Raw genomic sequence first — 21,995 nt, forward strand, 5'->3', positions numbered from 1 at the left:
TGATAAGATACGTTCTGTCAGGAGGGCTTCGCAAAAGCGTCTACGCGCATGTTGCAATGTGAGATGATTGCTTGAAGAGTTGCTCAAAGTAAGAGCTGACTGCGCACATATCTCCTTCTCTTCTTCTTCTTCTTCATCGACGGATATCAGGATCCCCCCGCTTAACTAGCCACTGGACTCCCAATTCCATCTGTGACTTGCTCTTGGCTTAAAGCCTTTAGGTTCATCGATCTGAACTCGGTCGTGGCTACTCTCCAGTTCGTCGGTCCAGTTCGTCGGTCCAGTTCGTCGGTCCAGTTCGTCGGTCCAGTTCGTCGGTCCAGTTCGTCGGTCCAGTTCGTCGGTCCAGTTCGTCGGTCCAGTTCGTCGGTCCAGTTCGTCGGTCCAGTTCGTCGGTCCAGTTCGTCGGTCCAGTTCTTCGGTCCAGTTCGTCGGTCCAGTTCGTCGGTCCAGTTCTTCGGTCCAGTTCTTCGGTCAAGGAACTGATCTCACCCTGACTCTCCAGATACTTCTGAACGAACCTCAAACGGTAAACGTTCCTTCTCGCCTGCTTTGGCGGATCAGCCGCTAGCGCCTGCAAAGCACCGAGTCTACGCCCAGCATCAACTACACTGGCCGGTGTATGTGAGTCGCGAACGCCTCAGATCTCGTGGTCTCGATACTGTTAATCAAGGCCCAAGCTCGGAATCAGATGCTCTCTCCCTCGCCAAAGATATTGTGGTCCGTCCAGACACCTCCACAAAGTTCGTTCCGCTGTGAGCTCGTCGTCATATCTCTCCGTAGCATTTCCAAATCCCTCATACCACTCTGGCAGATTTATTGGTCCGTAGTGTGCCTTAGTATACTCCCAATACTCGGGGTACCAGCCGCCAAATTGCCAATCAACAATTGCTGAGACCTTCCCATTATCCACCATAATATTCCGAGGGGCGAGGTCTGCGTGGGCAAAACAGCTTCGATAACGACGGGTGTGGCATTCAGTGACCTCTGGGCCGATCGATTTGGCGCAGTTCTCGATCGAGACGCCCGCTCGAATGTATGAGTGAAAACCATCGTGACTGGAGAAAGGCCCGAAAGTATCAGATCCGATACGGTGATCCATGACCTCGTCGTGGGTTGCCGATGCAACTATCCCTTCTCGCGGAGGTTCTAGTTTCCGAAGCTGACTGATGTAGCCCGCAACCTCAGCGACGATATATTTCGTCTGTTCTTGCGACAGGTGATTGCGGTAAAACGCTGTCTCGAGGTTCATTCCACGAACATACTCCATTTCAATATAGAGATTATCATCGTAATAGTGGGCGTTGAAGTCTTTAGGAACAGGAATCGACGTGTGCTCAGCGACGTATTTCAAGGCTGCTAGCTCTGACGAGGGACAAGGTCCTTTGATCATTCTGCTACGGCTGATTCGAACTCCATGTGGTCCGACTTCCTCGAAGAATTTCTTGCCAATCCATAGTCGGAGTGGAAGAATATAAGAGGTTGCGTGGTGATTTCTCTCTTTGCCATCGCTCGCTTGCTTGGCTGATGAATTTCCCATCAAATTTGCAGTCAATAAGTGGTAGGACCGTAGGACTAGTAGGAAGATTAAACATCCCCTGTGAAATAGTGTGGTGGGAGGACCACGCTTATGTGGTGGAATGAGCGGTGTATTAGGTTAACAAACATCGACAATCCTAGCCCTGAACCCATGTCTTTGAACCCCTTGTTTTTGCTTCTACGCATCTCGACCGTTTGCCAGTTGGCGATCACCGGAAACACGCGGCCACCAATCAGAAATCAGATGCGAAAAGCGACCTTGGAACCAGGTCACGGGTCAACCTTAAGAGCATGAGCTGCATGTTGTCAACAATCAAGTTGAATGTCCTTCTGAACATTGAAAAAAGAAGCGCCGTGGATGTCGCAGGAAAGTCAAGATGATAAGATCCGGGAGTGGACTTCAAGGTGTCTCTCCACCGCCCAGATGAGGGGAACTGAGGAAATCAGTACTCGGCCCCCTCCCCTTTCAAGATGTGACCGGAGAACAGACTCTAGAGAGCTACACCGGCAGTCCTAGGTGCATGTGCATGTCAGCCTACATCCGACTAGGATGCATCTCATCCATCCTGCAGGATCCAGCCGGTGACGTCCGATGCGGCGCCGATGCCTGACTTTGAGCGACCTCCAACCTTGGGGAGTACCACTGACCCGGCTTATTCAACGCATTCTTTGGAAAAGGCAGTGAACATAAGTATCAACGTGAAATAGACACGGATGTCTACATACCATGCCATTGTCAAATCAGGATGAGACCTTGAGACTTTGGGAATTGAGTGCAACATAATCCAACATCATGGCTTATTCCCGCCGAGTCTAGACATGACAACGCACGACATCCACAATATCCACCGTTATGTATGAGGCTGACAGTTCTTCAGACCAGGTTGAATGCGTGGAAGTTGCTTGGACAATGGCCTTTCCTATCACAAACTCTCTCCTCATCTGGTCCGAGCCCCCAGCGCCAAATGACCCGCAATGATTGGCCCTCATCGTGAGGGCAGCACATCGCGCAACACTCACATTGAACCAACCAACTTCCCCAATTACCCGCCGAAGAGTCTCTGTACACAACCTGCACTGCTGATCGAATAGCCAGGGCTTAAAAGAATGCCATAGCCACCCAAGGCGGATTCCTTCTTTTTTTCTCTTTCCTCAGCGAGCGTTTGTTGTGTTAGATCTGCCCTATTCGAATCCTGTGCACTGGTTGCCTGGTTCCTTTGTTTCCTTTCTTTCTTTCTATTCTATACTATACTAATTTTTACCCTATCCTCAAACGAGCTGCGCTCTTTGAGATTCTGCCTTGCATCTGGAACTTCGAATATTTTCAACTTATCAACAGTCTATACTTGTCGCCGGTCGACTTGAAACCTGTTGAACAGATCTACCAACAACAAACACAACTAATTCTAATCTCGCTCGATTATTCTCATTCTTCTTTGTCGTGGACCGGTTTCCTCGTCTAAGATACAAAGAGTCTATCCAATACACAACCAAACTCTGGCAGTTTCCGGTTGTTCACCTATACGACGCTCTTAAACCTATCTTACACTCTACGACAACCTTTTATTTCCAAATTTACATTTCCAATCTTCATCATGGCCGCCGTTCAACTCAAGTTCTCCCTCCGAACTTCCGCAAATGTCAAGACAGTCCACCTCGTCGGCTCCTGGGACAACTACCAACGCCAGATCCCCCTCTCCGCCGAAGCCAAGCCAGGCGCCTGGGTTGGCAAGTTCCGCTTCCAAACCTCCATGCTCCAACTCGGCGGTCGCTACTGGTACTACTATATCATGGACGGCTACCACGTCTCCCACGATCCAGCAGTCGAGTACACCATCGAGCCCACCACCGGCCGCAAGCTAAACATCCTCGATGTCCCCGGCGGCAAGACCAGCCGCTCAGCACCGAAACCAAGCCGCTCCAACATCGCCACCGGCCGCGCCCTGTCTCCCTCGCGCATCCACCACCCAAAGCCAACAAAGCACTACGCCTCGCGCCAGCTCCGCGAAGCAGACTTCGCTCCGACAGTCGACGACCTCACCCGTCGCTTCGCCGGTTCCCGTTTGTCTGATGAGTACTCCTACTCCAATAGCCCGCCCAGCTCAGCTGGTTCCTCTCTTTCTTCCCGTTCCTCGGGTTCGACTTCGCCGTCTTCTTTGTCGTCCATGAGCGACCCGCCAGTCACCTGTCGCTGCGAGCGCTACGGCATCACCCGCAGAGGCGACCGTGTCAAGCTTGACTGTGGCGGTTCTCGTTGTGGATATCTGTCTGAGTCGTCGGAGGATAGCTGCTCGGAGTCTGAGTATGAGAGTGATGAGGAGTACTGTCGTGCGCGCAATGCTGTCCGTCGCCAGGGTATTGTTGTTCGTCGATAGATGATTACTGAGAACCTGGTTTGACCTTTTGCCGGTGTTTTGCCGGGTGCTTGTGATATTGTCTTGCTTGACGTGAAATGTCCGGATACGAGCGACATGATCCATTGCATTTGCTTTACTCTTTTCGTTCGAAAAATACCAAAAACAGCCCTGTCACCGCGTCGGACCGGTTTCGCGCGGTGCGGGCGGGGATGATATGTGTGGATGAAGGAAGAAGAGAAGAAGAAGAAGAGAAGAAGAAGAAGAGGAGAAGAAGAAGAGGAGAAGAGAAGAAGAAGAGAAGAAGAAGAGAAGAAGAAGAGAAGAAGAAGAGAAGAAGAAGAGAAGAAGGAGGACGTCGCATGCATTGCATGCAAGGAACGACGTCCCAGACAACCGTCCACCCTGGATACAGATCCAGCATCCAGCCTCGTGGACACCGACAAGCTTATCTCGCGCCGATAAAGATCTGATCTCGACGCAAGCCTATAAGAATGACAAGATTTGCTCTGGACCCCGGGTTCCTTCATGCGGATGGGGGTTCGGCTTTGCGAAGCATCAAAAATGGGCATCTAGTCCGAAGGACATCTTGAAACCTTGGATGTCGTGGGTCTGTTTCAGGTCTATACTTTGGTTTAGGTCTCATTTGACAATTGAGATACTATGATTAATGAGATATGACCTGCGTATATCCGTTTCATTCTGTAGGAGGATCTGTATATGTAAATGTGTGTGCATCTTGAAAAGGCAAGTTGGAAATGCCGTGACGAAGGTTAGGCATCCGTCAAGTAACTAGTAGTATCAAGTCTGATATCAGTACAGGAAGTTGTAGAAATATGAACTACAGAGTCGAAACGCTTTACAAACTAGAGCCAGTCGGCTACCAACTGTAACCTAAGGAAATCTACAAAAAACTGCACTGCACATAAAGTGATTCAACTATGTAGGGCCGAGAAATAAATGCATGGCCAATGATCCTCCCAGACGCCGCGAAAACAGGCCAAGCCAATGCGCATTTTTGCAGGAGATCATTAAAGTACAAGTTCTAAATAGAAAAATAGCAAAGCTGAGCAAGAAACCCCTTGCAACTTAACGAACCGAAACCCCAGAACGATCGGTGAACATCCGAGCGGCGATGTTCATTGAGGCCAGCTCTTGGAACAACAGCTTGGCGGCGTAGGGGATATGCACCTGCGAGATACGGTGCTTGTTGTTGCAGAGACGACACTCGAAGAGACCCTTCTTGAGCTTGCTATAGAGTTGTTAGTGACGTTATAGAATCGGGGAGGGAGGAACACATACGCAACGGGAGTCATGAGGCCACAATCATCGCAAATATGAACACGGAAAGGATCAGAAACGTCGAAGAGACGTTCCTTCAAGAAAGCACTAGCACCATGCGCGATCATACAATCGCGTTCCATCTCTCCGAAACGGAGACCACCATCACGAGCACGACCCTCTACGGGCTGGCGAGTCAGAATCTGAGTGGGACCACGGGCACGAGCGTGGATCTTGTCGTCGACCATGTGGCGCAGACGCTGGTAGTAGGTCGGTCCCAAGAAAACCTGTGCCACCATTTTGCGTCCGGTGTGACCATTGTACATGACCTCGAAGCCACGCGACTGGTAGCCGTGCTCGCGCAGCAGACGAGAAACTGAGTCGACAGTGACGTCGGTGAAGGGAGTAGCATCACCCTCGAATCCGCGAAGCGCAGAAACCTTGCTGAGCTGACACTCGATCAAGTGGGCAATGGTCATTCGAGAGGGAATAGCATGGGGGTTGATAATCAAATCGGGCACAACACCTTCGCGAGTGAAGGGCATGTCCTCCTGTCGGTAAGTGATACCAATTGTACCCTTCTGTCCGTGACGAGAGGCGAACTTGTCACCAATCTGGGGAATCTTGGTTGTACGCATGCGGACCTTGACGAACTTCAGGTCATCGTTACCAGTGGAAATGAGCACTTGGTCAACGATACCGTTCTCGGTACTACGCAGTGGCGTCGAAACGTCAATCTTTGTGTGTGCCTTGGTGCGCTGGCCGAGCTCTTCGGCATCGGCGGCCAGCGGAGCCGTCTTGCCGATGATAATGTCCTCTCCGGAAACACGCACGCCAGGAGCGACAATACCGTCTTCATCCAATTTGTCATAAGTACCCTTGCGCATGCCAAGGGTGTCCAGCCGCATAGGCTTCTCAAATTTCTCCACGACTTGGAGACCCACCATCTTCTCCGTGTCCGCATAGGTACGGTAGAAGAGACTGCGGAACAAACCGCGATCAATACTGCTTTGATTCATAATAACGGAATCTTCCTGGTTGTAACCCGAGTATGTTGCAATTGCGACAATGGCGTTCTGCCCGGCGGGCAACTCTCTGAATCGCAAGAACTCCATTGACCGGGTGGTGGCCAATGGCTTCTGTGGGTAATAGAGAATATTGGCCATGGTCTCCATGCGCTGGGAGAAGTTCGTCAGGAAAACACCCATAGCTTGTTTACCCATGGCAGACTGATATGTGTTACGCGGCGATTGATTGTGATCAGGGAAGGGAATGATACTGGCGCAGACACCCAGGATCATACTCGGGTGAATTTCGCAGTGTGTCCAGGTGTGGGCGCGCTGGCTGAGAACCGACCGCACACGCTTGTTGGGATCTGCAGTCTCATCTTCTGGCATGGCGTAACCAGCTTGAAGCTGTCGTGAAATCTCGAGATCTTCCGGTGTCATGACAATCATGATTGTCTCCTCTTCTTCTGCGTCAACGTACTCAACTGCACCAGACCGCACTAGACCATCCCATCCGAAGTATTGGTCGCGACGTTCTTCAGGGGCCATGTCCACAGGCAAGTCTTTGTCGGCCTCCAATTTCCGAATGTGTTCCTTGTTGAGGACCAATCCACCCGAGTTCTCACTCTTTGGATCATTGTCAATCACGAAGAGCGGGCGGCAAACACGTCCCGTATCGGTGAAGATCTTGAATTCCCGCTCACGAATGTCACGAATCAAACTGACTTCATGGGAGATCATATTGCGCCGACGTAGATTTTGCATTGTGGCAACAAGATGCGACGGGTCCCGATGGATACCCACCCAGACACCGTTGACAAACACCTTGGTTGCATTGGGGGTCACTTGGGGTTCAAATTCCTCAAGGACTTCCATGTTGCGCTGAATCATGAAGTCCACGATGGGTTCGGCAGGTGTACCGACTGTAATGTAACACATCAATGCCAAATTCTTGACCAGGCCACAAGCTTGACCTTCAGGAGTCTCAGCCGGGCAGACCAGACCCCAATGGGTATTGTGGAGCTGGCGAGGCTTTGCGATCTTTCCATCTCTGCCAATTGGTGTGTTCGTCCGACGAAGGTGAGACAAGGACGAGGCGAAAGTATAACGACTCAGCACCTGGGACACACCAGCCTTAGCCGAAGCCGCCTTCTTTTGCTCGCCCCAGTTACCAGTGGCAAGAGCATATTTCAGACCACCGGTCAGTGTGCTGGCCTTGATACCGATGTTGAGGTAAATCTCGCGATTGGTCTCGACGCATCGCTGCACATAACGCTGGAGATCTTTGGTGACGCGGGCGAACAGAGTCCGGAACAAACTAGCCAAAAGCGGGCCAGCCAAGTCAAGTCGCTTCTTACCGAAGTGATCACGATCGTCGACATCACGACGACCCAGGGCACACTGAAGAAGTCGATGCACCATGTAGCCAAGGAAGAAGGCCTTGCGGGTCTCACTTCCCTCACTCTGCGAGATGTGGGGCAGTAGTTCCTTTTGCATGATGTCCCGGGCGTAGCGCACACGACGGTCATGGTTCAGGTTGGTTTGTGATGAGCCACGCTTAGCAATGAAATCCAGAGCGACTTCACGGTCCTGGATGACAAAGCCCTCCTCGATACAGGGCTTCAACATCTCGAGCATCGGGGTATCGTTGCGGTCATAACAAATGTGGTTGAGGATATCTTCGTCGGAAACGACTCCGAGCGCACGGAAAACGACGACAATGGGAATATCGGCCTTGACGTAAGGAAGAGTGGAGCGAATGGTCGGGCCAAATCCTCCCTTGGCACTGTCACCTTTGGCGAAAAGCTTGAGAGTAAGCGAGGAAAGCATGCGCGAGCCCTTCTCGACTGCACTACGGATCTCAGCAATGTAGGGTGTCGGACTCGGAGGAGCCTTCTTGAAAACTTGAACGATGTTGCCAGCACTGCGCTCCTGCGCGATCAAGACCTTCTCACTGCCGTTGATGACGAAATAACCACCACAGTCGTAGGGGCACTCATTCCAGGCATAGAGGGAAGCCTCGTTCAGATCCTTGAGAATGCAGTATTTCGACTTCAGCATAATGGGCATCTTTCCAATGAACACCGTCTCCTCCTTCATCTGCTCCTGCGGCAGTTCCTTTGTCGTCCACTCGAGGTATGAGCCCTTGGGTTTCTGTTCGCCATCGTCCTCGTTATCGTCATCGTCGTGGGGCTTGCCCGTGATCTCGCGGGCTTCCTGGATCTTCTTTGTAACGCCGAGGTAGAGTGGGGACGCATATGTGAGGTTTCGCAGACGGGCTTCTTGCGGCAGCATGATCGTAGTCGCACCATCGCCTTCAGTTACCGAGGGGCGCGAAAGCATGACAGTTCCATATTTGAGCTCGTAGCGGCGCACAACAACGGGATTAATCTCATCGTCGGAAGGCGGGAGAGTTTGATCGAGAACTACCTGGCCTTGCTCCTCAACAAGCTCTTGCATAGTTGATGAAATGAATTCATCGAACGAGTCCAGCTGTTGGGAGACGAGACCCTTCGCATCAAAGAAGGATTGAATTACTGTCCAGCAATCCTCCGAGGTGATGCCCTCATCGGCCTCCTCGTAGAATTCCTCATCGATGGAAGTCTCATCGAAGTCGGCCATATTTGCGAGGATGTGAGGTTAGGTGTCGATAGAAAGAGAGGGAAAAGATGGGTGAGGTGTAGAAAAAAGCGCAAGGCGCGTCGGCGTGGGAGCAAAGTCTCCGCGAGAATCGCCACACGCGCTACAACGCCCCCGGTCTGGTGGTCAAAAGTGGGATCGTCGGATTATAGGGGTTAGAGGTAGGTAAAGGCGAGAAGTAGACCCGGGATATTGGAGGGGATGAAAGAGAGAGTCCCCGACGACACGGCGATGAAGGGACTGATCTCCAGACGATTGATGCTTCTCAGCCCGCTCGGAGGCGCTAGTCTCAATCTGGCTAATCTCACGTGATTATCGCTCACCGCCCGGACAGCGGACAAATCGCCACGTGATCTTATCAACCACCGAGTCTATTTAGTTACAGCTGAAATTGGGCACATTTCTACGTGATGATGAAGTGGTATGAGAGCAGATGCGTGAAGGGCCTTGAGGAGTCGAGCGGGGGTGTCAGCGGACAGCGGCCATTGGTGTCCGCTGGCATTCCCCTAGTCAAATATGGAGCTACATCTAGTGCGAGTTATCGAGGCCAAGCCGGAGATACTTGATTGCCTCTCAAAGGTTAATTCATGGATATTACATATGTTACAATGTCTGCATACTTCAGACAAACTGCAAAAGAGTGCTAAGCATCTCCTTCGTATCTTGGTGGCCCGGCTCCTCCTCGTTGAGTCCTTCGAGTTGTTCTGGGCCTGTCAGCTCTGACAACTTAACATTGATGCGGTGGATTCACTTACCCTGCAAGGTACCGCGTACCAGAGACAGATCTTCATCGCGGTCTGCAAGAAGTAAGACGATCTTTGTCTTGGCCCCATCATCCTCTGCGACAAGCCACGCTAGAATGACATCGATTGTCTGGACCGGTTAGCCAGGATATCAGCCGGTTCAGGAGTCAGAGTGTGCATGTACCTGTAATGAGAACAAACCGGCGTCAAACCGCCTCGATAACCATTCGCCGGTCATGAGCTCTTGCTCCTCCTTGTCGAAGGTTCTGCGCTCATTTTCGATGGCTTGCTCGACGGGAGCGACACGCGCGGCGTACTCGCGTCTGAGTTTGATGAGTTTCTCAATTCTTGCATAGTCCTTTTCCATAAACTTGGCCAGGGTCCGGATGCGAGGCCCAGAACCACCAGGAAGAAGACGTAGAAGAGAGGCGAAAATTCCCAAGAAATGCTCGATGTTTTGACCCTCTTGCTGCATGGGAATTAGTAAATTGCAATGCATTTGAGATGGATCGACGCACCTTCTTGGAGAACAAGCCGAAGACGGTCTTTAAGCCAGCTGCCTCCACCAACCTCTCGCAGGCCGGTGCACCTCCGACTCCGCCCAAGGCATGATCAAGGACTCTCAAAGCACGTGGCTTACTGAACTTGCCTTCCCTGAGCATGATCAACGCGAGTTCAATTCCTTCGGCCTCCACAAACTTCTCTTTGCCCGAATTTTCCTCGACAAGGCAGATGAGGGCGTCGAACAAATTCTCCACGAACTCCTCCTCATCGGAGTCCTTGGCCGGATCTCTTCTGCGGTACGCACTGAGCAACTGGAGAAGAATATCGATGCCGTCTAGCTCAATGAACTTTGTGCGGTTCTTTGATGATGACTGCAGAAGGATTGCTAGGATTTCCGCCGCATATTGTTTGTTTTGACTGACAGTAGCCTCTTTCTTCTGAATGCGAGACAAAATCCATGACAAGACTGCAGCATCTTGTCCAATTGTCTCGGCATGTGATGTCTGGGAAGCCAAATTCTCGAACACACCTTGTTCGTATTAGCAAGCTACTTCATGCAGATTGTTGACTTTCTCGGAATTAGGAAGCTCACTTAGCACGTAGTATACGCCGGCGCGATCTGCTTCAGACGCTTCATCCAGTCGGGAGAGATTTGAGGTCAATAGTTCGATAAGGTCAGCTTCCATCTAGATGCAATTAGTACTTGACGGTCAGAAAGTCATTCACCTACGCACCATTGCATTGACCAACGCATCCCATTTTTCTTGTTCTGTCTGCACATCTTCGTCTGTCAGTTCGTTGATGATCTGGATTACATCAATTGCAATATCGGCGTTCTCATGCGACAGCAGGGAGGTCAAGGATGCAACGCATCCCATCTTAGCAAATTCCTCGTACAGCTCAGGATGCTCAGATAGGATTGACACGCCCTTGATCTCTGTATCTAGGTCGGCCTCGGAGGCCATGAACCTATCTTGTTTAGCATTCAATATACACAACCACTCCGGTATTACGTACTTTTGCGGGTCGTTCTCAAATTTCGCTCGTAGTTCGGCATTTTTGGATATCTTTCGCTCGAAATTTAATGCGAAGCGGCGCACCCAAGCAGAGTCGAAGATCTCGGGCTGACGAGGACATTGTCAGCGCTTATACAAGCGTACTATCGGTAAAGGATCCCATACCGGAGCTTCTCCTTCCTCTTGCTGGTCGATATATTCCATTGCTTGTGCTGTCTTTCGTTCCATGCCACCGCCGAAGAAGCGGCCTTCCTCGTCATCTGGCGCATCTTCCTCAATGTCTGGGGGGAGCTCCGGTCCGGCTTCCCCATCGTCAAACTCGTCTTCCACCATGGGGGCTTTCCCTTTTGATCTCGCATCGCCAGCTGCATCTAGCTTCGCTGACTTGTACAGCTCGTCTGTGGGAGACCGTTAGGATCAACGACCGACGTGTTTGCGGGGAAAGGGCGTACTTGGATCTTGAATCGGTTCGAACTTGCGCTTAGTGGCCCCGGAACCGGAAGGTTTCTTTTCGCATTAGCTTTGCATTCATCTGAATCAACACACTCACAACTCACTTTGAACAGCTCATCGACGCTCGTCATAGTTGCTGCGGTCGAGACGCTACGTTGGCAGACGGGTATGACCACCGACTTGTGGTGTCGAAAAGATCGAGAGAATTATAAGTAGATAGGAGGTAGTATGGGAGAGGGCAATGAATAGAACAACATAAAAGAGAAATCATCCACAGCAGTCGCTGTCGCAATGGTCCTGTCCTGCGCGAGCGAAAGAAATACGGTTGCCCACTAGAGCTAAAGCCGCAGTGACGCCAAGCGTTCCGAGGCCGCAGATTTCTCGACGTCCGATCACACTCCAACATTAACAAACGACGTCTTCATCTATTCATCCTCCAGACCTCACATCACAGACACAATGGCCCCTAACCAGCGCATCGTTCCCTCTGGCTCTCGCCCTCAGAAGGGCTTCGTCAGCACCATCTACGACGAGGCCACCAACCCCGAGAACAAGACTATTGTCCGCAGTCTCCTGGTTTTCGGAGTAAGTTTTCTGACTTACCCTTATGTCAATGTCTTAATTTGATTCGTGAGGCTAACGCTATACGTTTTAGGCCGGTATCGCGTTCCTGCACTCCAGCTTCGGAGAGTTCCTCCTCCCTCCGTAAGTCGAAACTCAACACAGTGTCATCGAGCATCGGCAAGAACCAGTCTCTAATCTCGCGCAGTATGTAAAATCTTCACGCCTTCTACAAATTCAGTGATACGGCTTGGACTTCTCTTTTCAATCTGCGGAAGCATATCGGCGTCGGTCAAGGAACACACGATGTATCGGCATCTTTCGTTCGGTGGTTTTTCAATCGGATAACTTGTACAATATTATACTGGCAGGGCATGAGGCATCCGACATGCTTTGTTCAGCTTTGAGATTCATGAATACAAGGAGAATATCGGGATTTTCCATTTGCTGGGTGTCCAGCGGTGCGGTACAATCTAGTACTTGGCTACACGTCTCTAGCCTACCACTTGAACTCTCCTAGGCCTTGGGATCAGCGGCATCTAGACCAGCAACAATATGGCACCGCGAGCAGTTGCCCATTATGTGTCCCCTCAAGATAAGGATGTAGGTATAATTGAAGGAATGAAGCTCTAGCTCTACTCCGTCCAAACCTTGATAAAATTCGTGATGAGAAGCAACCACGACTCTCATCCATCTCACTTGCCTCATCCTTCTCACGGTAAGTAGTAGATAGGGAGAATTCCAAGAATCATTCCCACTTTGGCTCTAATCATCTAGCTAGGCAAAAGTCAAAAGTACGGAGTATATACATGGGCCTGGGTGTGGAACTACGAGGATACAGTAGCCGCTCCGCTCCATAACTACGGAGTATATAAGAATGTGATGATTAGTATCTACCAATAGTTGTGATCCATGATCAGATTCGCTTTATTCCAAAGTTGAACCACTTAAAAGCGTAGTAAATTCACCCACCAATTGAATCCGCAAAAGCATCCACACCCACGGAACGCGATATCCCCGCCAAGCCCCCGCAAAACACCCTCGTCCCCGGTTCCGAACACCGCCTTCTTGCGGGTTTGGACAACGGCTGATTCTGTCATCTCAATAGTCTCATGCACGGTCAAACTCTGATATATTATTCCTTCTGCCTATCTGGCGCTATTGGCTAACAGGTCATGTCGTCCAGCGCACTCAAGCACAAGTTGACCGAGTCCTGTCTCCAGTCCACAGCTAAGCGCCACCTTCATGGATATGATCCGCAAGCTCCATGGCTCCATGGGTCGGAGTCTCCTGGAATATGGCGGACTCGAGACAATCCCGATGTGCAGCACTCGTTACCAGCAAATATGGTGTCTGCCGTTCAAGATCTGATAGACCCCGACTTTGATCCACTTACAGCGATGTTGGATGACGAGCCCAGATTTCTGAAGCCGTTGCCGACTCGGATCGCTCCAGAAGACTTGGAGTTTTTGCGCTTTCGTGGTGCTCTCACTCTTCCAGAAAGTGGATTGCGGGATGAACTCCTTCGCTGCTATATCCAATGGGTGCACAGTTTCATGCCGGTATTGAACTTGCAAGAGTTCCTGCGATGCGTGGCCGAGAATGACCCGGAGGGAAACGTCAGCATCCTACTCTTTCAAGCGGTTATGTTCGTTGGCACGGCTTTTATCGATCTCAAGCATCTACAGGATGCTGGATATTCGAATCGCAAGAGCGCACGCAATGCGTTCTTTACTCGATTAAGGGTATCTATGCCTCGCATCAAATCTCCACCATTGTAGACTCATTCATCTGACATATGATCTCTAGCTACTTTATTCTCTGGACTGTGAAGAGGATCGCATCGTGATTCTGCAAACAGTGCTATTAATGACCTATTGGGCTGATGCAGAGAACAGTCCACAGCGAGATATCTGGGATTGGATTGGAGTTTGTAATACACAAGCGCAGTCCATCGGGTTAAACAAAGACCCTGCATCAGCCAATATTGATGCACGGACTCGTCGACTCCGTTGTCGGCTTTGGTGGTGTCTGTATTCTCGAGATCGACTAATCGCTATGGGCATGCGGCGTCCACTGCAGGTGAACGACGGAGCGAGCAATGTCCCGATGCTCAGTATGAAAGATTTCGATTTTGAGCCATTTTCTCCATCCGTGGTAGCCAAGTTCTATTGCCGCCAACTCCAAGATGTGTCACATCAGAAACGTCTCGCCACCATGTTTATCGAGAAGGTGAAGCTCTGTCAATGCATCGGAAGGGTAGTGTTCGCTCAATACACTCCGTCACAACGTCAATTTGGAACCACAACCCGAACCACCGTCACACTCGTTCCTCGACAGGCTTCCGAGTCCGAGTTTGCACGCTGTGGTCAGAAACTCGAGTCGTGGCTCAGTGCGCTTCCCAAGGACGCACAATATATCCCAAAGTCCAGGAAGGCCTTCTCCGACGGCGAGGATGTGCTCTTACTCCATGGCGCAATGCTGCGTATGCTGTATTATGCCACCACCAGTGCACTTCACCGGCCTTGGACGATGGCTTCGAAAGATCAATCCAAATCGCGGAGTGATTGGCGTAATGCTGCCCGCGCAAAGATGAACGAAGCCGCTTCAGGGATCACACAGATCATTCAAGGTTTGAACCAGCTCAACCTCACCAGATTCCTACCGCAGTCTGGCGTGACTGTGATTCTACCTGCCGCCGTGGCGCATTTGTCCAACACCATGTCTGACAATCCTGCCGTCCGCGAAAGCAGTGTCTACAATTTCCATCGTTGTATACAAGTGCTCCACTGCCTCAAGGATATCTATCCGGCGGCTGATATGGAATTTGCCAACATCGAAGCTGCTATCAAAATGCAGTCAGGTGCCTCCAGCACCTTTTTCCAGGTTATGGATTACAACAACGACGCCCCTGCCACATCTTTAACGACCAGGAAACCAAGCAATGTCTCCATCAGCCCTCCTCAAGCAGATTCAATAATGTCTGATACTACTGTCTCCGAAACCGAGGGTCACAAGTCACGAGCTCGAACCTCATCTACCCAAAGCATGCATCAACCCAACATCGATAACACTCATGAACCCGCACAACCTTTATTCTCCGACTTCAACGAATACGCTGATCCCAGCAGTGTCGACAACAACCCTTTCAACTATCTCTCCATTGACATCGACTCCTTCCCCGACTTTGATACCCTGACTGCAACGAATTCTAATACCGCCGATAAAACATACACCTCACCCCCCGATCAAGACCAAAATCCCACAGACTGGGCACAAGAGCTATTTCCCGACACCGGCCTAAACAAATACAATGATACCCGCAAGCTGCAACAAAGGAATATCCAGTCCGATCACGATCTCTTCTCATTCAGTCTAAAGGAAGCAAATAATGGTAGTCCCTCACATTCTCGGCATCTGTCAATAAGCGATGGAAGGGCTGATATCACTGGTGACCTGGATCGGGATTTGGGATTCCAATCTGGGGATGATATATTTTAATGTAGGACTCGGTCCTGACTCGGATTTAGATCGCTTTATATGTCATGTTCGATTTATGTAGAGAAGCCAAGGGGAACTAATCCAAGATGAATGGATGAATTGCTGAAGAGAGAAGAAGACACAAAGCAGGCACCATGTCGGGTTCTGGTAGACTGAGTGTTAGAAAATAACGTGACCGCCCCATCCATTTCGACACTCGGCCAGCCACCTTCGAAGTGGAGCAAGGCCTGAGACTTCCTACATAGCTCGCTAAAATTTAGAGCCAATTACCAGCGTTATTTATTTAGTTTTAACCGTATTCCTCCCCCTTTAACTACCCTTTGTTCTTTACCCTTTGTTTTCACCGTCTCTGTATGCATTATGGACGACCAGGGCCTTCCACTTCCACGAGCCCTTCCAGCACGGCCACCAACTTCTCCGGAGTATGCGCCAAGGGACTTGCCAGATGATTCTGAGGCCGAGTCAGTATATGAAGACTGTGCAGAAACACTTGAGGATTCAAATGTCCCTGATCAGGATTCTATATCTGATAAATCCAAGGGTGTAACTGAATTGCAGCCTAATATTGAGTTCAATATGGGACTACAAAACTCGGGTCTGACACAGAATGGTGCTACCATTAGTGCTAGTGGTAACAGGCTAGTCATGGTCTCTGAGCAAGAGAACCATCTCTTGATTCCTGAATACCCAGCTGTATCGCAAAGTGGTATTCTGCATCGGATCCATCTTTCAAAGAGTCCTTTGGGAACAGACCCGACGAAAGCCAATGCACTCAAGGCATTTGCTACTCTTTCATCAAACGTGAGTGTCATGGTAAACATATGTGAAGTATATCACTAATGTTTTATAGATACAATTCTCACTTCAAAACTCTGGCAGCCCAAACACCGTGTTTATGAGGCTTCTTGCTACGAGGCCTAAAGATCCAGACTCTCGAGTATGGCATCGTCAATATCGATGCCATGGAATTCATCACTGCGAGTCAGCTCATCCTGATATTATCACTCCTTGTGAACAATATGATCGGGTTGATACTCATATCTTTGGGCAGCTTCGTGAAAAGGCAGCAGTCCCAGTTTCTGAATCCCGCAAAGCTCCAGTTGAAACCTCTGGTATTCAATCAGGCTATCAGGATATTAGCTGCCATTTTGTGTGTAACCGACGAAGGACTAGTCAACGCTGTGGTAAGTTTGATAAACGTCTGTTTTATATTTGTAACTGATATGTTAACCACCTTATTCTTATAGGCTTCATCCATCAAAGAGGGATTGGACATCTCGTCAAGAGGGATTGTGATGTGAAATTTGATATATACATACCATATTTATGGGATCGCTTTCCGTTTGTGTTATTGGTGGGTCGTGGTAGCCATACACATTTCCCACCACCACCAGATAAGCTTCTTCGCAGTGTTGTGCAGCAAATCCATGAGCCAAGCAGTCGTCACTTCGTGGATAATGAAGCTATTGGGCGAAAGCAGTCAGTCTTGGCAGCGAGTTTGAAGTATGTAGAAGCTCTTCATATGGTTAACATATCACTAACTTGTTACTTTCAGGGCAAAGCGTCATGTTAATGACATGGTTGAGAAGACAAAGCTTGCTGCTGAAGAAGGCGGCCACTCAACATGGAAGCCCGCAGATGCTATTTCACGTGTTGTGGAACCAAGTCAAGGAAAGAGTAAGTTCTGCTTTCCTGCATATAGTTGACATAGTTATGTCTAACTTATCTAACAACTTGTTTTAGATAAACGAAACCGTGCTTCAGCAGAACGTCTATCTGGTACACAAAGTGTTCAACCATTCTGCTCTGGCTCTTACCCTCACTCGACTCGCCCACAATCAATTCAGCCACCATCGACTGAGCTGGCTGAGCTAATAAAAGAAGAAGAACGGCTACGGGTACAGATCCGATTGGCAAAAAGACGTCGAGTAATTGAGGAGCTACAGCGAGAGTTGGATTCATTAAGTTAAACAGTTCCTTGTACATAGGAATATCATATGTCTTGCATATCTGAAACATTCATTTCATTAAGTATGTGTATCTTGAATGCATATCATTATAAGATATAAAACATTGAAGTAGTCAATCATTATCATGACACAAAAAGGCCCACTTATCCTCCAAAAATGTGCATCATGCATATCCTAATTGGAGGACCAACAGTGTAGGGATCCAGCTTCAGAAGAGGAAGAGGTGCAAAAGCACTGTTGTCAGCACCATATTCGTCGCCAGCTCCATTCTCATCTCCAACATCGTCGCCATTGTCATCGCTGTCATCGGAGATGTACTCCTCCTCGCTCTATTCCCCAGGGGTAATACTCATGCCGTCGGCCACATGCAGCTGGGCGGGAGTCATGAATAGAACGAGATTCGGAGGGGCGTTTTGTCCGTGCTGCATATCATTAGCATATGGTTGGCGTATCAAAAAACAACCACAACTTACGCGCCTGCTGCGTCCGCCGCTGGTGGGCGTTACCGGTGACGAGAGATCGAAAGTATGGCCCCGGGACTTTTGGTTCTGGATCAAGCTCATCATATGTCTTCTTTTCAGTTATTGAGCTGCATCCGGATGAGGATGTCTGGTGGCCTCTGCCGGACGATGTGGACTGGGAGAGTATGTTGGACTCCGCAAACACAAAGCTTGGGTCCCTAGGAGATTCAAATTAAATGTACGGCCTGGACAGACTGAGGCATTATGTCTTGGTTCACCCCGTGGCTTAGCCTCTTAGGAGATGTATGTTTGAGTTCTCACACTGTCACATGATGCTAGTTATCCCCTTTTCCCCCATAGTTATCATAGCTCCACACTTTCTTCCTGTTGGATGCCTGCAAACATGTTTGCTTCAGGCATCACATGAGCCAGAACCCATCGTTAGATAGATAGTCTCTTCCTCTCTCTCTTCCTCTCTCTCTCTCTCTCTTTCTCTCTGTCCACGTTCATCAATACGATCTGCATACATTGTTTCTTCATCCTGATTCACACTGCATCCATCGTATTTCCATGACTTCCTTCTTCAGCTATCATAGCTCAGTTGAGTCAGTACCATATACATTGTACAGCTCCTTCACGATCTCGTTCAGATTGTCGACCTTAGCAGGTTATGAGGCTGGAGACTCTGTATATTGATCTGATCTAACAATCAGTCAATATCCTTGAATTTGTGCTAGCTCACAGTGTGCATTTCGCACAGGGGGTAGTGCTAAGCCCACCCCTCTACATCAAAAATTCCTCGGGACCTTGGTCCAACGAAGCTTCAACACATCTCCTCTCCGCCAGCCCGGAGGAGTCGTGAATAACTTCAGATCTAGCTATTGCTAGGTCCGTACGGGGTGACAGGGAGTCTCTGTATTACAGAGGTCCTGCCGGGTGATTGTCACCTCCTCGTTATCAACAAACGTCAGACCACGTGGTCTGATCCTTAGTGGGATGTTTGCATGCCATCTTGTTTGTTGTTGAGCCGTTATCGCGTAACTCGCCTGGGTACTCCCCTCGATCATGGATCATAGAGCCGGTGCGATATCCAGGGCAATCATCACCTCGGGGGTTTCTTGGAGGTCAGGAGATGGTGGTGAGAATTGTAATGAAGGTGATGATTGCCCTGGATATCGCACCGGTTCTATGCTCCATGATTGAGGGGAATACCCAGGCGAGTTACGCGATAACGGCTCAACAACAAACAAGGTGGCATGCGAGGCGGTCCCCGGTGATGTCTCAAGAATACAACGGCAGCAGCTATCCACCACGCCCACTATCTGACTGAACAGAGCTTCCAACCATAACTCACTCATTTTTCTTTCTGAATCCCACAGCTTCTTCCTGCATCCAGATCTTGTACCTAGCTTGCAAGTTTACTCCTTCGAATCCATCGTCTTCATTGTTGGTTTCACTGCCCTCAGTGTCTCTTCTCTACGAGACAGCCTTCTTAGGGACCCCGGTCCTATTGAGATCAGCACCTATCTTCCATGTTCCGCATCTCACCGAGACTATCGACGTTTGATCGAACCCTGCGTTTATCAGGAGACCAGCACTGTCTCCATTCTTTCTGTCGACATTGACCCAATCAACTTTCTCGATAACACACACCCGTCTTAATCATGACGGATTCTCGAGGTGGACCCTCGAACATCAAGTTCTCAGACTTAGTCCCTTCTCTTAAGGGCGAGTCTTAACTGGGAAACATGGAAACAATGCATGGAGATCGGTCTTAATGGTATTGACCTTTCATACTGGCCTCTCCTTGTTGGACAAGACAAACCCTTCCAATCTTCCTGGCATGGAAGAAGCTTCTGATTATAAAGCTTTCGATGATACAGTGACAGAATCATTGATGACGACACTCCTACTTCTGCTTCTGCTCCTACTGCTACTTCCGCTCCTGCTACCACGCAGCCTGCTATAAAAAAGGCAGATATCACTAAGCGAAAGAAAATCAAGCAAGTATGGGATCCGAGGAATGCCATCGTTCTTTCATACGTCGCATTGTCACTAGATGCCACTATGTTAGTTGGCTGGTGAGTTTTGGTGGAAGAAGGAGCTCAAATACCGGCCTATATTATGTAGCATCCCTGTGGGTTCAAGATGCAAAAAGGATTGAGGGTGGCCAGGACGGTGTGATTATGAAGGACGGCATGATGAGGGAGGTTGCCATTAAGGGATTGGAGGAATATTTTGAGGAAGAATCTGGCGGGGAGTCTACCTACGAGGGAAGAAAGCAATCTGGAAGAAGAGAGTCGCTGAGGGTATATATAGTAAAGTCAGAGCTCACGCCTGCCTCTTTTGGAACAGCAGACAGTCCTATGGTTCCATGCTGAATATGGAACAGTGTATCCATTGACAACCATGGACTATCGATCCGAACCTTAACCTTCGATTCAGAGTGTTTGTATTGTTTTCTCAATAGAGCATGTGATCAACCAGTCATCTTGCTTTGCTGCTGTTACCCTTCGCCCTATTGAAGTCTGTGGTTATTGTAGCTAAAGGCGATGGAGGTCATTGAATCGGATGTCCAATATACTGCGTAGTACATTGTACATCAGTATTCGGCTTCTTTAGTCGTCGGTCACAACGTTTGAGGAAATGGTTATAGCTGTTTATCGTAGAGGAAGCGCGCGAGTGCATAGTCCAGTCGCACTTTCGCCTTTCGGACACCTTCATATTCTCCCACACTACGCGACTAGTTACATCTGTTTGCCCGTCAGGGATCCTTTTTGTAAACATGCCTCCGCATAGTCCTTAACGACTCAACGTCTTTACTGAACCTCGGAAAGTTGGTCTCAGAATTCATGCACGATGGTCAGCCTTGATGAAGATGTGGGCAACATCAGCCATCCAGCTTTCGCAGTGAATAAACACCAACCCAAGTCCAAAGAAAAAAATCAGAAAGCGACAGTCGACCCAACAGCCCTGTTAATCGACACGCTGCCACCCATCTCGATTCCCCAAGAGGATGTCCCACAAGGTGTGGTCCAGATACTCTCGCGAAGCGCCTGCAACGTCGGCAAACTACAAGGGGATCTTGTTCTGAAATACGCCTCAGATCTCAACAACCCATTCTTCCTAACGAGTGTCAAAGTAGAAGCCCGAATCCTCGAGCTACTGGGCAAACACCCGCACATCGTCGAAAGCCATGGCCTCCATGACGAAGGTCTACTGCTGAGATATTACCCAAATGGCACGCTGCACAACTATATCGCCTTACACCCGTTCCTGAACATTGACCAGCGCATCAAGTGGTGCAGGCAGCTAGCCGACACGGTGGTGTTCGTGCACTCAAAATGGGTGATCCACTGCGATATCACGCTGTCCAACATCCTGCTTGACGAGGAGCTCAACATCGTCCTGGTTGATTTCCAGGGTCTGCTTTGCTCTTCTTCTGGGGATATCATGCTAGATGGATTGAGTCGTGCGCCGGCCAAGTCCTCGATGCCTAGAAATGACTTCCATTATTCGGATGCGCGGACGGATATTTTTGCTCTTGGCTCTGCTATGTACCACATCATTGTTGGAAATGAGGTGTTCCCTGAGCTGGATAACTTTGACGATCAAGTAGAGATCACAGAAAAGTTCAGGAATGGCATGTTTCCAATGGGTAATTACATAGGCAGCAACATTGTGGAGAAATGCTGGCGAGGGGAGTATTGGTGTGCCGCCATGGTTTCGTCTGATATCGCTGAAATCCAGGCTATTTCCAAGCGGGTTGCAAAAGGTCCGACGAATGGTGGCAGATTTTCGCCTGCCATCGCTGAAGCTCAGGCTGTCGAAACCGCTGTGAAGGAAGCTCTGATGCATGCGGCGGAGGTTTCGTCTGTTGTTTCTAAGGTTCCTGTGTCAAAGGCTAGCAATGATGATCAGACGGTTAATGCAGATTTGTAGTCAATTTCACGTGGAATGAATGT

General features: G+C 49.5%; 10 protein-coding genes across 10 annotated transcripts; 6 read left to right on the forward strand and 4 right to left on the reverse strand.

Annotated features, from left to right (window-relative positions):
- Positions 1–247: 247 nt before the first annotated feature.
- Positions 248–1,393, reverse strand: N7515_009040 (uncharacterized protein; the record flags this gene model as incomplete). Its single annotated transcript, XM_056669784.1, has 2 exons — positions 248–611; positions 741–1,393. 2 exons carry the CDS (start codon positions 1,391–1,393, stop codon positions 248–250), a joined length of 1,017 nt encoding a protein of 338 aa, XP_056517583.1.
- Positions 1,394–3,134: 1,741 nt separating this feature from the next.
- Positions 3,135–3,914, forward strand: esdC (GTP-binding protein EsdC; the record flags this gene model as incomplete). The annotated part of the gene is made up of 1 exon (XM_056669785.1): positions 3,135–3,914. One exon carries the CDS (start codon positions 3,135–3,137, stop codon positions 3,912–3,914), a length of 780 nt encoding a protein of 259 aa, XP_056517584.1.
- A 204-nt stretch (positions 3,915–4,118) lies between these two features.
- On the forward strand, positions 4,119–4,358 carry N7515_009042 (uncharacterized protein; the record flags this gene model as incomplete). Its single annotated transcript, XM_056669786.1, has 1 exon — positions 4,119–4,358. One exon carries the CDS (start codon positions 4,119–4,121, stop codon positions 4,356–4,358), a length of 240 nt encoding a protein of 79 aa, XP_056517585.1.
- Positions 4,359–4,982: 624 nt separating this feature from the next.
- Positions 4,983–8,803, reverse strand: N7515_009043 (DNA-directed RNA polymerase II subunit RPB2; the record flags this gene model as incomplete). Its single annotated transcript, XM_056669787.1, has 2 exons — positions 4,983–5,145; positions 5,196–8,803. 2 exons carry the CDS (start codon positions 8,801–8,803, stop codon positions 4,983–4,985), a joined length of 3,771 nt encoding a protein of 1,256 aa, XP_056517586.1.
- A 639-nt stretch (positions 8,804–9,442) lies between these two features.
- On the reverse strand, positions 9,443–11,668 carry N7515_009044 (beta-catenin-like protein 1; the record flags this gene model as incomplete). Its single annotated transcript, XM_056669788.1, has 10 exons — positions 9,443–9,525; positions 9,577–9,694; positions 9,749–10,033; positions 10,083–10,597; positions 10,661–10,754; positions 10,803–11,037; positions 11,086–11,192; positions 11,250–11,482; positions 11,537–11,591; positions 11,642–11,668. 10 exons carry the CDS (start codon positions 11,666–11,668, stop codon positions 9,443–9,445), a joined length of 1,752 nt encoding a protein of 583 aa, XP_056517587.1.
- A 328-nt stretch (positions 11,669–11,996) lies between these two features.
- On the forward strand, positions 11,997–12,446 carry N7515_009045 (uncharacterized protein; the record flags this gene model as incomplete). Its single annotated transcript, XM_056669789.1, has 3 exons — positions 11,997–12,122; positions 12,227–12,242; positions 12,307–12,446. 3 exons carry the CDS (start codon positions 11,997–11,999, stop codon positions 12,444–12,446), a joined length of 282 nt encoding a protein of 93 aa, XP_056517588.1.
- Positions 12,447–13,270: 824 nt separating this feature from the next.
- On the forward strand, positions 13,271–15,599 carry N7515_009046 (transcription factor domain-containing protein; the record flags this gene model as incomplete). Its single annotated transcript, XM_056669790.1, has 2 exons — positions 13,271–13,843; positions 13,908–15,599. Coding segments are annotated over 2 exons (2,265 nt in total), but the record flags the coding sequence as incomplete, so codon positions are not given.
- A 360-nt stretch (positions 15,600–15,959) lies between these two features.
- On the forward strand, positions 15,960–17,569 carry N7515_009047 (uncharacterized protein; the record flags this gene model as incomplete). Its single annotated transcript, XM_056669791.1, has 5 exons — positions 15,960–16,400; positions 16,529–16,787; positions 16,994–17,102; positions 17,155–17,276; positions 17,343–17,569. 5 exons carry the CDS (start codon positions 15,960–15,962, stop codon positions 17,567–17,569), a joined length of 1,158 nt encoding a protein of 385 aa, XP_056517590.1.
- Positions 17,570–17,712: 143 nt separating this feature from the next.
- On the reverse strand, positions 17,713–18,135 carry N7515_009048 (uncharacterized protein; the record flags this gene model as incomplete). Its single annotated transcript, XM_056669792.1, has 3 exons — positions 17,713–17,898; positions 17,965–17,991; positions 18,043–18,135. 3 exons carry the CDS (start codon positions 18,133–18,135, stop codon positions 17,713–17,715), a joined length of 306 nt encoding a protein of 101 aa, XP_056517591.1.
- Positions 18,136–20,889: 2,754 nt separating this feature from the next.
- Positions 20,890–21,972, forward strand: N7515_009049 (uncharacterized protein; the record flags this gene model as incomplete). The annotated part of the gene is made up of 1 exon (XM_056669793.1): positions 20,890–21,972. The coding sequence occupies one exon, from the start codon at positions 20,890–20,892 to the stop codon at positions 21,970–21,972; it is 1,083 nt and encodes a 360-aa protein (XP_056517592.1).
- Between the last annotated feature and the right edge of the window lie 23 nt (positions 21,973–21,995).

This window comes from Penicillium bovifimosum, assembly GCF_028826915.1.
Source record: "Penicillium bovifimosum strain IBT 22155 chromosome Unknown utg000007l_segment0_segment0, whole genome shotgun sequence".
NCBI lineage: Eukaryota > Fungi > Ascomycota > Eurotiomycetes > Eurotiales > Aspergillaceae > Penicillium > Penicillium bovifimosum.